Raw genomic sequence first — 15,992 nt, 5'->3', positions numbered from 1 at the left:
ATGGTTATCAGCATGTTCTCAAAAACAGAACTGATAGTACATCTGGAACAGTGTGTTCAGTTAGTCCATAAAATATATACTTGATAGTTTCTTTATTAGGTAAACCTCCCTAAAAGAGAGGTGTTCCCCCATTGGCCCTCTTAACAGCTTGAATTCAACATGACAAGGTTTTAAAAGTGCTGTTACAGAAGCTGAAGTGTGCCCAATATTTGTTATAAATTAAGTAGTTCTAGATTTCGACTCTGAATAGCTTGTTCTTATTTTTCACACTTATTTTCAACCCTATTGACTTGGGATTTCTTCACATCAAACTTAATTCACTGTCATGTTCTTGCAAAAAATTCCTAGCTTTTTCTAGCGCTATTAAATAAAGTATAATCCTATTGAAATCACCAGTTTTCTGAAGGCTACAATGCTCTCATAAAATGATGCAACCATTAATCAGTGATGTTCAGATATCTTGGGACATTCAAACATTATTCTACACTGCTATCTAATGACGCAGTCATAAATACATGCCAGCACATTATACTACCACCACTACCCTGCATTACTAACAATTGACTGAATGGATCTATGGACTCATGCAGTTTTCACCATATTCTGATCTTCTTATCATCATGAATTAGAGAGTTTCAAAGCATATCTTAGTAGGGGATGTTTTTCATGTATAATGTTTATTCTTCTTAGTTAATTTCAACCACAGGTTTTTGTTTTCCCTAACATTAGTAGATAGGTCAGTCAGTTTGGTATGTTCAGTCCACAATAAGTTGCATTATTATATGCCTTTTCGACATTAATATCATAGAGAATTGTTAGTTCATGACCACTCATTTGGTTGTTTATTTACCCAACCTGAGTCAGCCTCCGTTGACCCCTTCCATCCATGGTGTGTTTTTGGTATTAGGACCAACATTGGCAAAATGTTTGTTTTTGTTAGTGCTCCATTTTATATCCATCCATCCATTTTCTAACCCGCTGAATCCGAATACAGGGTCACGGGGGTCTGCTGGAGCCAATCCCAGCCAACACAGGGCACAAGGCAGGAACCAATCCTGGGCAGGGTGCCAACCCACCGCAGGACACACACAAACACACCCACACACCAAGGCCAATTTAGAATCGCCAATCCACCTAACCTGCATGTCTTTGGATTGTGGGAGGAAACCCACGCAGACACGGGGAGAACATGCAAACTCCACGCAGGGAGGACCCAGGAAGCAAACCCGGGTCTCCTAACTGCGAGGCAGCAGCGCTACCACTGCGCCACCGTGCCGCCCCTTCCATTTTATATATACCTATGAAACTCCTAAATGTGAACGTATCAGCAGAGCTACTGTTTATTATACATTAATACTAATATTGTTTTACATCCAAAACCTTTCTAAACCATAAGTCAATCCCTTTTACCACTGAATTACATTAATCATGCATTTCTGTCGACTTTCAGTTTTATTCTTGGCATGTTTGATCCTGTCACTGATTGAGCAGAAAATGACCTGGGAAGTGCAAGATTACTGTATCTAATAAACTAACCATTTGTGCTGTTAGGTCAATAAATATCAGATTTGCATCACTGATTGTAAATAAGAAGTGATATGTTTACTATAGCATGGTAACAGCAGATCATGGTAAATGAACGGTAAGCCATGTATTTTCATATTAAGAACAACTTGTTGATGATGCTAAGAATATTCAAACTTTTTCTTCTCTGAATTTTACTGTTACCTTTTGTACTTTTGTATTCAAACTACTGTAAGCTTTTAATGAAGTACAGTATATCATATGCATACAGTTTTGTAAATGGCTCACAGTGAGACCTAAATTGGTTTTAGATGTCAAAGAACTAATCAAAAATGGTGTTATACTTCTATCTTTAACCCTTTGCTTACGACAGAATTTTTTTATGTACTGTATGTATTTCAATTAACTACCACCAGAAGGAACATTACATCTCTGTCGTAAATTAAAATTTTAACAATATTTAATTGCAGCTCTCATATTCATCAATTACACAATTGCACTTACCAAGTTGCTTTAACATCTGCACAACAGTATTAGTTACATCTGCTAATATATATGACATATACTGTAAAAAAAAGTAAATGATCTGGATCATCACATCATAAGTCCCTCTCTGTGGGGTTTCTCTCTCCAGATACTGCTGTTGTTCCAACACAGCTTTACTCTGTGTGTTAGGTAGTTTATTAGTTAGTGCTTCTAAACTTTGGTGTGTGTGCCTGAATGTGGCCTATCATCACATGTGTCTTTATTTCATGATTTGTGTCAACACAGGCTGCTTTAACCATGAAGTTAGATTAAGTAATTTCTAGAATAATTAGATAGATGAATAATAGTCTACTCATTGTGATCTTACTGCTTTATACATATTGGTAGCATGCACAATCTATTATCATGCAGAGTTATTGCAAAGTAAATCACATGTTTGTTGCTTCAGTCCCCACTTCAGACTCACTGTTTAACCCTGATTACAGCTCTTAATCGTAATCTGCAAGTGCCCAAAGTGAGCCTAGTCTAGTCAGGGTGATTGTCATTTTGTTGGAAGCTCCTTTCATGTCTTTTGAGTGTAATATTTTTTTCTGTTAGTGACAAATCAGTTGAACTCAAAAAACATCTGGCTATAAACCACTTACCAGAACCAGTATGCAAGCAGTAAGCAATCAGTAACTAGTCTAATATGTTAGTAAACAGGTCAACAGGAGATTTAAGAGAAATCCTGAAACATCCTGAAGGGTTCATCCAATGACAGCTTACATATGCATTCTACATGTACAGTATGTGTAATGTGCTTCATTAATAATACAGCAGTGCATTCTTCAGGAGCAGTGTTAATAAAGAATCCCAAACAATGTATCAACGTTTATGTTGTTAAAGTCATGTAAGACAAGTAGCTGTTTTGCTTATTGCTGCCATGCTATGTTAATGACACAATCCATAAATGAGCAAGGACTCTTGAATATACTTCATTGGTTGAGTGCTTTATATGTGTCAGTAAAGCTGAGAAAATCTCTCAGAAGGTTTACGTTAAGACCTGGAAGGGTTTTCTATCAACTGGTATGAATCTCTACTTTACGGTTAATATTCCTAAGCATTTTCTTTGTATAAAAATTAATATTTCTTAAATCTATTCATCTTATTTTTTCTTTATATATTTTGGGTTGAATAATGGTACAACAGGTAGTTATTGCTGATTCCCAGATTAAACACTTCCTATACTGTGGTTTTCATTGCTATTTTTGTGATTATAATTGTTTCTTCAAAGATTACAGTAGAGTTGCAATCAAGATTATTATGATTTTGTTTTTATTTTTTTATTTTTTGACTACTCAGGAAGAGTAAATATGGGTTTGCGTCAGTGCACCTTGGTATGAATGACATCCATCCTATCCAGTATGTCTTCATATCTTGTGTTTGTTCCTACTGTTTGAGTGGCTTTTAACAGAACTGTAATGGAAAGATGAAAACTGTAGAATGGAAGTACTCATTTATAATTGCTAATTAAATAACTTACTGCTGTGCAAATGGATGATATATGCGTAACAAACACGAAGAATGCTTTGTGCAGGCCTGTGATAAAAATAATTTAAAGATCATGTATGTATATGTTACAAATAACTTGCCTTATATTTTTTGCCAGATATCAGACAATGCTGGACTGTTGGCTTGGGCACCCTAAAGAGAGACCAACGTTTGTTGAATTAGTTGAACACTTGGGAAATTTATTAGAACTTAGTGCCCAAAAGGTATGGTGGACAAATTAGGTAACTTATTTTTAGTTTTATTATATAGTAAGTTTTTACAATTGCTCATTTATAAACACAAATTAATAGTGCAAAATATAGAAAGAGTGTATTTGGCTTACAGAAACAGTAGTAATATTTTCCATGGTTATTTTGAGGTATTTTTCCAGTGTCAACTCTACACAAAGCTTTAAAACTTTCCCAGATTATTTTTTTAAATTTGGAATATGCAACAGAACTTGTTTATGTGCTATCATATTTTGTTATGATCAAATCAGTTCTTAATTGATTCAAAAAAATGTTACTTCAGAAATCAAACATTTTCTTTCACTCTTGATTTTTTTCTTTTGGATTACATTTAAAAACTTGGGTACAAATCCATCACATGGTTTACTCAGGCACCCGCATATACATACAGGGCTAATTTAGAATTATCAATTAACAATACATTTGAAATAAATAATGGACTTTTTAAAATTATAATGGAACTTCTTTTTCTGAAATATATACTGCTCAAAAGAATTAAAGGAACACTTTTTAATCAGAGTATAGCATAAAGTCAATGAAACTTATGGGATATTAATCTGGTCAGTTAAGTAGCAGAGGGGGTTGTTAATCAGTTTCAGATGCTGTGGTGTTAATGAAATTAACAACAGATGCACTAGAGGGGCAACAATGAGATGACCCCCAAAACAGGAATGGTTTAACAGGTGGAGGCCACTGACATTTTCCCTCCTCATCTTTTCTGACTGTTTCTTCACTAGTTTTTCATTTGGCTACAGTCAGTGTCACTACTGGTAGCATGAGGCGATACCTTGACCCTACAGAGGTTGCACAGGTAGTCCAACTTCTCCAGGATGGCACATCAATACGTGCCATTGCTAGAAGGTTTGCTGTGTCTCCCTGCACAGTCTCAAGGGCATGGAGGAGATTCTAGGAGACAAGCAGTTACTCTAGGAGAGCTGGAGAGGGCCATAGAAGGTCCATAACCCATCAGCAGGACCAGTATCTGCTCCTTTGGGCAAGGAGGAACAGGATGAGCACTGCCAGAGCCCTACAAAATGACCTCCAGCAGGCCACTGGTGTGAATGTCTCTGACCAAACAACCAGAAAGACTTCATGAGGGTGACCCAAGGGCCCCATGTCCTCTAATGGGCCCTGAGCTTACTGCCCAGCAGCATGCAGCTCGATTGGCATTTGCCATAGAATACCAGAATTGGCAGATGCACCACTGGTGCCCTGTGCTTTTTACAGATGAGAGCAGGTTCACCCTGAGCACGTGACAGAAGTGAAAGGGTCTGGAGAAGCCATGGAGAACATTATGCTGCCTGTAACATCATTCAGCATGAGCAGTTTGGTGGTGGGTTAATGATTGTCTGGGGAGGCATATCCATGGAGGGTCACACAGACCGCTACAGGCTTGACAAAGGCACCTTGGCTGCCATTAGGTATCAGGATGAAATCCTTGGACCCATTGTCAGACCCTATGCTGGTACAGTGGCTCCTGGTGCACGACAATTCCTGGCCTCATGTGGTGAGAGTATGCAGGCAGTTCCTGGAGGATGAAGGAATTGATACCATTGACTGGCCACCACACTTTCCTGACCTAAATCCAATAGAACACCTCTGGGACATTATGTTTTGGTCCATCCAATGCCACCAGGTTGCACCTCAGACTGTCCAGGAGCTTAGTGATGCCCTGGTCCAGATCTGGGAGGAGATCCCCCACAACACCATCTGTCATCTCATTAGAAGCATGCACCAATGTTGTCAGGCATGTATACAAGAACACAGGGGCCATACAAAGTGCTGCGTACAATTTTGAGTTTCTGCAATTAAATTTTGGCAAAATGGACTAGCCTGCCACATAATTTTTTCACTCTGATTTTTGGGGCGTCTTTGAAGTCAGGGCTCTGTAGGTTGATCATTTTCATTTCCATCAAACGATGTGGCATCCTTTCGTTCCTAACACATTACCCAGTCTATATCAGTATAGATATCCAGGAGGATTTCTTTTTCCAATTGAGATCTGATGTGTTTTCAAAGTGTTTCTTTAATTTTTTTGAGCAGTTTAGTAACATGTGCCACATAGTGTCAATATTATATTTGATGATTCCAAGAATTGACAAAAGACACTGTTTTTATTTTTGAAGAAATAGACTACCACCTTATAATGTAAGCGCTCAAACTGGTGTAAAAGAATTCCATATTGAATATTTATCATGAAATCGTTTATTCTGTGTTTAACATTTTAGGATGGGAAAGATTACATTCCTTTAACAGTATCAGGGAATTTGAAGGAGGACTCTGTTCTTTCACTACCCACTTCACCTGTTTCCTGTGTTACTGAAGAACAGTGCAGTGATTCCAAAAATAACTATGCTAATGCTGCAGTTGTGAGGTAAAGACAACCATATCTTTTGAAAACATTGCTAACAGGTTTTGTCCAATATACAGATTCTGAGAGGTAAATCAAACATTTTAATTACATATTTTCCATACTTGATTACCATGTTATTTGGTACTTTTTGATAATTAATATTTTTGTTGAGTTAGCACTGAAAACCGCCGCTTTAAAGGTGCATAACTTTCCTTTCGCTTTTGGAATATTTTGCAAATAATTATTTATTAGGCAGTAATCTGTTGATGACTCCTGAGAAGAGCTTAAAAGCATTTCAAATGATGTTGGGAGAATGAAACTGTTCTTGAACATGTTACTGATATTAAGTTGTGTTAATCTAAAAAAGGCATTGGCTTTTCACATTTCCTGATGCTCAATTTCTTTTAGCTAGCATAGAAAATGAAGATATTTAGTATGTGGAATATAAATCATCAAGAATCTTCAAAGTGATATTGGAAGAATGAAATAGTTCTTGAACATGTTACTGATTTTTATAGTGAATCTAAGAAATTTGCATTTTACATTTCATTACCCTTACACATTTTATAGGTAGCATAGTGAGTGAAGGGATTTTACTTTAAGAAATATAATCCATCACTGTATAAAAAAGGATGCAGCGTAACCATCCTTTACACTACCAAGCACCAAAGCCCAACACAGTCACGAGTTCAAATAATGGATTTTTAATCCACCAAGCACGAAATATAATGATGCACCCAAAAATCATACAAAACAATGAAACTCTTCTCCTTCTGCCTCCAATTGAGTGTCGTCTGCTGACCCTTATATTGGACCTAGAATGGCTTCCAGTGACTTGTCATACTGAATGTATGGTCTATGGGCGAATATTTTGGACGTACATTTATGCTTACAAAAATAGATATGCAGATAAATAAAATATGCAAATAAATAAATGCAATGTGAAATATCAATAAAAAAATTTAAAACAGAATGATATGTGAGCATAAATAATTAAATGTATCATGAAAGGTGGCTACTGTAGAACGAAATGTAAAAATGTGTGCAGATTCAAATCTTCCACTGGTGGAAACCACTGTGCTATTCTGAGCTGTATCAAATAGGACTATCCTGGTGAACTCATTTATTTTAATAATTTTGATGAAGCTAAAACAAAATCATGGTGTTACTACTAGGTAAACAGAGACTGGCTCCTCATCTTCATCCATTTATCCTGCTTGCAGTTTTCCTACAGTATTTCCTGTGATTTATGCACAGTGGTTCAAGAAATTCAAACATTTTTATCTATTAAACAAGTTATATTAATTTCTTAATTTTACAAATAATTTAAGTACATCAACAGTTAAATCTGATACTGATATTTTAATATTTTTTTTTTTGCCCATTGAAGACCATTTTGGTCACTTTAAGGATTATTTTATTCAGTCTTTTGGTCGTGAATTATTAAATGGCAAAGTGGCATTTTGAATCATAGTTAACTTATGGCTGCTTTTTTCTTGCACCAGGTTAGTATGTGGTGACTAGGCTATTTACGGATGAAAAGCCTGTTACTTGTCCCATGTTCCCTGCTATTGTACTCATGACAGCATTACATGATTTTTATAGAAAAAAGGGTATGGTTATGGAGTTATTCATGTATTGGGTTCCTTCCTTTATTTCACATTTTTCATTAAAATAGTGAAAGCTAAAGATCACATCTTAGAAGATCTTAGTGCTGGGACTTTTGTGTATTAGATTTAGCTTTTTGTTTCTTGTATCTTTCTTCCAGTGTCCTCTTGCCTTTTCCTGACTACATCTTTAGCTCACCTCTTTGCTCCTCTATCTCCATTATTGCATTATATTGTTTCTATCTTTTGGTATTTTTAACACACACTATATTGTCTAATGAAGGGGCTGCCATTTTTCCATCTGTTGTACTTCACAGTTTTTTTGCTGATGTAAAATATTTTTAGTGATTTTTTTCAGGCTCAGCAATATAGAAGATATCTTACAATTGTCTCTGACACTGCTGTAGAACTGGTGGCCTTGACCGCTCTTGACAGTAAAATAAAATCATGTAGTCTATAGTGAGTGCCATGGAGGACAGATAGTCTATAGAAAGCATGCAAGTGTATCTTGGGCAGTTTGACCTAAATATTTAAGAATTTGTATTCTTTGTTCTGTGTAAAGACATACAATTTCATAGTTTTCCAAACAGTTACTTGTATGTGCCCCTTCATCCAGGTATTTCTGAAATACAGTAAATATGTCAAGCATTTCTATAGGTAACACTTTTATCAGGGGGTAATGCCATGTTGTGTGTTTTTGTGTTTTTGGCTTTATTCCAGTTAGGTTCATTACCACTGCAAATAAAGTAAGCCATGTTCTGCTTACTTTTGTCAGGACTTTATGTTTGTATTTCTGGATTCTCATATCTCTATTTCTTGTCTTTTGCCTTAGTCCTTGTTTGTTGTTTGCACTTACTCTGTGAGTCAACCTCTGTATTTCTTGACCTTTCCTATGTTGTCTTACTCCCGTTTGAGATAAATAAAAAATGTTAGCATAATTAAGTTTAAACTTTCACATGTCCATCTATGTCCTGAAGCCCATGCTCAACCAAAATAGGTGGTGCCTTGTGGATGTTATTGGTGAAGACAACATTTTGTTTTATGAGCTTAAGATCAGACTGTTACAAACCTGTAAAATAATTAGGTCAGTTATAATAATAAAACATCTAGCAAATCAAAAATTGTTTTGCTCTTTTAATGAGTTGGCTTGATATCTCCTTTCTGTTTCTAAATGAAAATTAACAGAACAGAAAAAAAAGGTTTCAAAACCCTTTACCTCTCATTGATTTTATATATTCAACTTATGCTATATGTTATTCATAAAGGATACTTTTAAAATTTGATAGATTCACGTTTAAAAAAATACATAATATATTGAACCATTATTTACTTGTTTAAGTAGCAGGTATAGTCAAGGTGGCAAGAGGAAAAGCCGGCCAGTTAGCGTGAAAACCTTTGAGGATATTCCAGTGGAGCAAACAATGGCTGTCGTAAGTGATATCATGAATTTTGCTTCTTCCTATTTGCTGCATATTTGCTTGCTCAAAGACTGCAGGTCATAAGTTCAATCACCATCTGGAGCCAAGTTGCCTAAAAGGAAACAAACAAAGGATGAAGGATGTGGCATATTTAGAAAGATTCACTGTCTATCATTCCATTTGTAGTAAGCCAGTCTGAGCAAACTGTCTTTCACAATAATGCAGTGAGTACTCTTAAGAATCTGATAGCAAGTGTTTCCCTGCAGGACAATCAGACAGACAGTGGAATGATCCTGTCTTCAGAGGAGCTGAAAGTTCTGGAGAATCAGCATAATCAAATTTTGAAATTTAGGTGAGTTTTCATTTATAGGAATGTTGATATTCTTGTAGATCAATAGCAGCATTCCCAGATCTTTACCCTAAAGAAAGTTGGGTACCAGTTTCATATATTTTCTTGAAAACATTCTAGTAGTTTTTACTTAAGTTTGTCATTTGGAATAAATCTTGGTTAACAATAGCATGGTGCTGACACCTCACCATTACAAGAAACTTGGCTGAAATCACTATCTACAGTTTATACATTCTTCCCAATTCTGTTCATAATCTGCATTCCTCTCACATGCACACAAGTTTGACTTTTGGCTAATAGTGTCCTGCAGTGGCTTATGACGTGCATGTTAAAGCTGCGGAAATGAACTACGGTTCTGCACTATTAAGTTGAACGAAATAATAAATTTACATCTCAAATTTACTTTGAATTTTGTAATATTAGCAGTGCTGTGATATTGTCACACATTATCAGTTATTTTTATTATTTTTGATTTGATATTCTTTGTTAATCCCCAAGGGGAAATTGTCTTTTCACATGACCTTTGGGAGTAAGAGCGCAGGGTCAGCCATTGTACAATTGGAGACTCATAATGACAAAATAGACTTTATGCTCTTATTAGGTGCTTCTAAACCTAGAAAGTTTTTCATATAATCTAGACATCATACATTACATGCAGGCCATGTTGTTTAGAGCAGGTAGGCCAAGTGTGTAAGCTATTATTGGAGAAAATCGGCAAAGCTGAAGCATAAATTGCCTTTGAGGGCAACATGGTAAATGGACATTAGATGCATTAGCACAACAAAAATAAATCGAACTGAAACAACATTAGTAATCCAAGAACAATTACACTGTTGGATTTGTCATGAAAGCAGTATCATGGTTTTTTGAAAATGGGCTATCACCCTAAAAACTTTCAACCTGGAAAGAAACAATCTTTAATGAAAAAGCCAGACAGAGATTGGTGTACTTGTCCAAAGTAACAGATTGACAGATAGATTCCTTAAATCAAAACCAGAAAAAGTAATATAACCCATTTTTTAAATAGTAAATTTATGAAACAGAAAAAAGCATCAATAACTCTGATGTGTTTGGAAAATTCAGGTGCATACAGTAGCACTTTCAATATAGTCAGAATTAATCTAGACAAGTTTAGAAAAGGGTGGTATGGTGATGCAGTGGTTAGTTCCACTGCCTCACAGTTCTAGGTGACTGGGTTTAAACTGCAGACCAGTCACGGTCTGTGTGCGTTTTACACATTAATCTTCTTCTTCTTTCGGCTACTCCCGTTAGGAGTTGCCACAGTGGATCATCTTCTTCCATATCTTTCTGTCCTCTGCATCTTGTTCTGTTACACCCATCACCTGCATGTCCTCTCTCACCACATCCATAAACCTTCTCTTAGGCCTTCCTCTTTTCCTCTTTCCTGAGAGCTCTATCCTTAGCATCCTTCTCTCAATAAACTCAGCATCTCTCCTCTGCACATGTCCAAACCATCGTAATCTCGCCTCTCTGACTTTGTCTCCCAACCGTCCAACTTGAGCTGTCCCTCTAATGTACTCATTTCTAATCCTATCCATCCTTGTCACACCCAATGCAAAACTTAGCATCTTTAACTCTGCTACCTCCAGCTCTGTCTCCTGCTTTCTGGTCAGTGCCACTGTCTCCAACCCTTATAACATAGCTGGTCTCACTACCGTCCTGTAGACCTTGTCTTTCACTCTTGCTGATACCCGTTTGTCACAAATCACTCCTGACACTCTTCTCCACCCATTCCATCCTGCCTGCACTCTCTTTTTCACCTCTCTTCCACAACCCCATTGCTCTGTACTGTTGATCCCATGTATTTAAACTCATCCACCTTCACCAACTCTACTCCTTGCATCCTCATCATTCCACTGACCTCCCTCTCATTTACACACATGTATTCTGTCTTGTTCCTACTGACCTTCATTCCACTCCTCTCTAGAGCTCTCTAGGTCTCCTCAACCTGTTTCCTACTATCGCTACAGATCACAATGTCATCAGCAAATGTTTTACACATTAAAAGTAATAATAATTCTTTACATTTATATAGCAATTGTTCTCACTACTCAAAGTGCAGCTACACAGGGAGGATCCGGAATTCAAACCCATGATCTCCATACTGCGAGTCAGCAGCACTACAAACTGCACCACCTGTGTGGTTCCTGCTTGGGTTTCTCTCACATATCCGAAAGATATACAGATTAGATTCATTGGTGACACTGAATTGCCCATTATGTGGGCCTGCACAAGTATGCTGTGTAGCGCCCAAGAGTTTCCTACTTCATGCTCGGTGCTTCTGAGATACGGTCGGAAATGGATGAATGGATAAGTGGAACACATATTTATGCAAAAGATATTATGGGAAAGAAAATCGTCATTTATAGAAGTAGTTCACTACATACAAAAAAGTTGCAATAAACACTTTTAAATGATAAACATTAAAAGTGGTCTCACAAAAACAGATCAATTGTATTTGAAGTACCAAGCACAGTATTTCAAAATGACATTATTTTGAGATTACAGTAAGAGGATTCTTTTTTTATTTTTCTAAACAATGCAAATATTTCTACTGTTTAATTTTTATGTACTGTATATGGATTTTCCATAGTTTATCTCAACAGGTATGGAGTAAGTATCTAATTTAAGTGCAAGCTTGTTTAAGAAGACATATATTAGTCAACCTTGGGTTCTTCATTGCTTTTCTCTTGTTGTTTTCTAGCAAAAGCAAAGAGTCCGTGGCATCTGAGAACTCCAACCATACAACTGGTTACCACTCTGACGACACAGACACGGTCATTTACAGCAATGAGGAAGCAGAACTTTTATATAGCCAGGAAACGCCTCCGATTTGCTGCATGCAAGCTGTAGAGTATGACCCTGTTGTTCGCTATAGTGCTCCGCCTGTGTGAGACAAACTTGTTTTGCAGACTTCCTGACCGCTACAAAACACAAAAACATTACCAGCTATGGCCAGCTGTTGCCAGTCACTGTCTTTCTTGCCTGGAAATCCCAGTGCTGACCATCACAGTGATTAAGCTCTGCAGTAAGGCGAATGTTTAAAAAGGAGTGAGTGGAGTGGCTTTTTAATGTATATAAGATCTGTTATTTTTAATATGGAACACAAGGACTTCTGCAGGAGTTACATCTGTTTGAACTGTACAACAATGATGTGGACATTGCCAGTGTTGCCACCCACCGAAAATGCAGGAATGTGGCTCATGATTTAAAACATACATGCAGCTTGTAATCATACATTTTTCCACAAATGGTATACTTTGTAGCATATGTTATGCTTTTGGAATTGTACTTAAAGAGAATGACATATTTATAGCAACATGATGACATTTCTTTAGAAATAAATGTAATATATTACTTGAAAAAAATTTAATATCTTTTTGAATTTGTCATTTAAGACCCTAAATGTATCGTTTCACTTTTATCATTACATTGCCAAATGAGCTAAAGCATGTAAGTGCTTTTCTGTTGTTTTTGTACATTTTCAGGAAATATGCTATGCTTGTTTATTGCAAAAGAATCTATTTGCTATCAAAACTTTTGTAATCTAACATTATCATGAATAAAACTAGTTTTATAAAATAAATGTGCTTGCTGGACAAGCCTTACCTCTTTCCGTAAAAGTACTACATGGTAGTAATCTGGGTAATTGAGTTTTTATTGCCCACATAAGCATCCGAACAAAGTTTCTTATTTTATGGAAGTCTCTAAATATTTATACCTAATTTCTCGATGTAGCCTTTGTCATATTTATTCATATGTTCTTTCTGAAAAAAAGCCTTTAAAAAAATCAGTATATACTTGCTGAAACATTTCCGATACGTTTTTGCATTTCATAGTGTTTTAAGCTTGTTGACATTGCATTCCATAGTTTAAAGAGTAAATTAAATACATTTGCATTTCTCCTAATTATTGCAATAATTAGGAGAAATGTAAGTGTATTTAATATACTCCAAAATAATTACTGAATTTTTCTTTTAAAGACAGCTTAATTAATAATTACATCAGGGGAAGATTACAGATGAAAGACATAAGTAGAAGATGATGGAGAGAAGACTTCAGTGGGCTGGACAAGTGTAGAGACAAGAGGAAAACCAGGAGAGGGATGTAGTCGAGAAAAATGTGCAAGAGATCTGTTTTAATAAGAAAAAGAACATGATGGAACAGATAAATACATCTCCACTGCAGTGACCCATGGAGGAGAGAAAACCGAGATGTCTCAATGAATGTCAGCAAATGTAATGTGAATAGGTATTCCCTGCCACACAAAAAAGGATGTGCGTTCATCCATCTGTTTTGCAACCTAATTAATCCAGTTCAGAGCTGTAGTGTAACAACAGCCCAACACACCACTGAGTATGGACCTTCACAATACGGCCAATGGTCTCTTTCTCAATCCAGTGGCATTTTCCGGGGCCCAGTGTTCATCACTAATGCATTATCAAGTGAGCCTTCACATAATTTTAAAGTTTGAGAAGTAATCAAAACATTAAAAGATTTAAAAACACAATGTATTAAAAATGAACATGTACAATTATTTACATATTTACAATCACTCAGTCAAAAAACATTAGGCAGTCTAATAGGTACTCTAGTTTCTTCATCTTTCCTCAACTTCATTGGCTTTTATGAAAGGCATAAAAACCGTGCAAGGCTTTTATTGACAACACAGAGCAGGGGCTTGTCTTCATCACTCCAGAACAATCTTACAGTAATCATCTTCTAATCGAATTCAATCATAGTGTGGATATGTCTTTGGACAAAAGTGGATTCTTTGATCTTATCTGTCCCGCACTAAGATATCCATTATTTATTTAACTCTGATTGATACAGCCCATCAAACCATGGCTTACATGGCTACAGACAAAAAGAGTCAGCAGACAGAGCAAGACTGTAGTTTAGCAAAAAGCAACCGATAGATCTGTCCCAGTCTGTGAGTAGTAGTTGTCTTTGTTCACTTCTTCTTTTTGAACCACTTATTTAACTGAAACCCTTTATATTGAGTCAACAGCATTAATCAGGCAGTGCTACTACAGTGTAGCTAATTAGTGTTAATTCTACTTTAATTAGAACATGAGTTAAAACTCAGAATAAAACAAACAATTATATAAAGCATATTTGACTGAAATCTACAAGGTCAAAAACATTGCCACATCTCTGTATATTTAAAATCCAATATCTGTCTCTCTGTCTGTATGTCTGTCTGCTTTTCACGAGAGAAATACTTAATAATTTTAGATTGGGTTTTTTTCTATAATTTGCTCGAACATTCTGGTTGATTTTGCGTTTTTTCAAATCACGTTAAGTATTATAGTTTGGTTTTGGCTCCAATGTATTCTTGTGAATCCGAGAGACAGGCTGAGCAGATAGGGAGGTGGGACCTCAGGAGTAGGGAGCTGGGCGGGGTCATCCTCACTCACACGCCAGTCTCCGTTCGGCTTGCATTACCTCTCGCCACGTGTTGATGCATACCTTGCCTCTGCTTAGCGATACATGTTTGTTCAGCAGACATTATCATCTAGAGATTGTTACGGAGCAACAATTTTAACGTTTTTGAGAGAAAGACCACAGCTACATGTGTTTTAGAGGGTACCTGCTCATTGGAAAGTGCTCTTCTCCCCATGCGGGGGATGCTCTCCCATCAGAGCTGAACATGATCAGATATAGTATCTTTTTTTTTTATTTTTTTTATTTTTATTAATTTTATTACAATCCATACAAAGCAATCAAGTTTTTACAAAAAGAAAAATTGATTTAAGAACAGATCGATCCCCACCCTGAGAGAGAGAGCAAGCCAAACGGCCTAAAATTTAAGGCTTGTAAACATACCTAAATTAATAAATTCTCTGTGCTTTATGAACTTATTTTAAAATATTACTGATTAGATCCTGCCATGTTTTGAAAAAGTCTGTACAGATCCTCTAACTGAGTATTTGATTTTTCCAATTTCAAATAATATAACACATCAGTTTCCCACTGACTTAAAGAGGAGAGTTTGGGTTCTTCCATATTATCAGAATGAGTCTGAGTGCCAAAAGTGTAGTGAATGCAATCACAATTTATTTTTCCTTCTCCACTTTAAGCCCTCTGGAAGAACCCCAAACACAGCTGTTAATGGGTTAGGAGGGATTGTGAGTCCAAGGCTGTCTGAAGGTAATTAAAATTTTTGTCCAGAATAATGTTAATTTGGTGCAGGCCCAGAACATGTGACCCAGTGAGGCTGGGGCTTGGTTGCAACGGTCGCAGGTTGGATCATGCCCTGGAAACATTTTGGAGAGTTTTAGTCGAGACAGATGTGCTCGATATATAATTTTGAGTTGTATAATTGTATGCTTTGTGCATATGGAGCTTGAGTGAATTCTCTGCATTGCTACTTTCCACTCCTTTTCTGATATATTAATTGAGATTTTTCCCAGTGTCCTCTTGGATCTTTGAAAGGAGGGATTGTAAAATGAT

General features: G+C 36.5%; 1 protein-coding gene across 1 annotated transcript in view; it reads left to right on the top strand.

Annotated features, from left to right (window-relative positions):
* The window catches only part of kdr (kinase insert domain receptor (a type III receptor tyrosine kinase)), a 70,153-nt gene extending 57,031 nt beyond the window's left edge, over nt 1–13,122 (top strand). Inside the window, exons 26-30 of the mRNA XM_039751211.1 lie at nt 3,659–3,764; nt 6,017–6,162; nt 9,091–9,178; nt 9,433–9,518; nt 12,241–13,122. Of these exons, the coding sequence (XP_039607145.1) occupies nt 3,659–3,764; nt 6,017–6,162; nt 9,091–9,178; nt 9,433–9,518; nt 12,241–12,430 (616 nt within the window). The 3' untranslated portion in view covers nt 12,431–13,122. The remainder of the gene's footprint in view (nt 1–3,658; nt 3,765–6,016; nt 6,163–9,090; nt 9,179–9,432; nt 9,519–12,240) is intronic.
* Nucleotides 13,123–15,992: the final 2,870 nt, after the last annotated feature.

This window comes from Polypterus senegalus, chromosome 4 (assembly GCF_016835505.1).
Source record: "Polypterus senegalus isolate Bchr_013 chromosome 4, ASM1683550v1, whole genome shotgun sequence".
Taxonomy (NCBI): domain Eukaryota; kingdom Metazoa; phylum Chordata; class Cladistia; order Polypteriformes; family Polypteridae; genus Polypterus; species Polypterus senegalus.
Note: the sequence above shows the minus strand (reverse complement) of the source record. Positions and strands in the feature narration are given on the sequence as shown.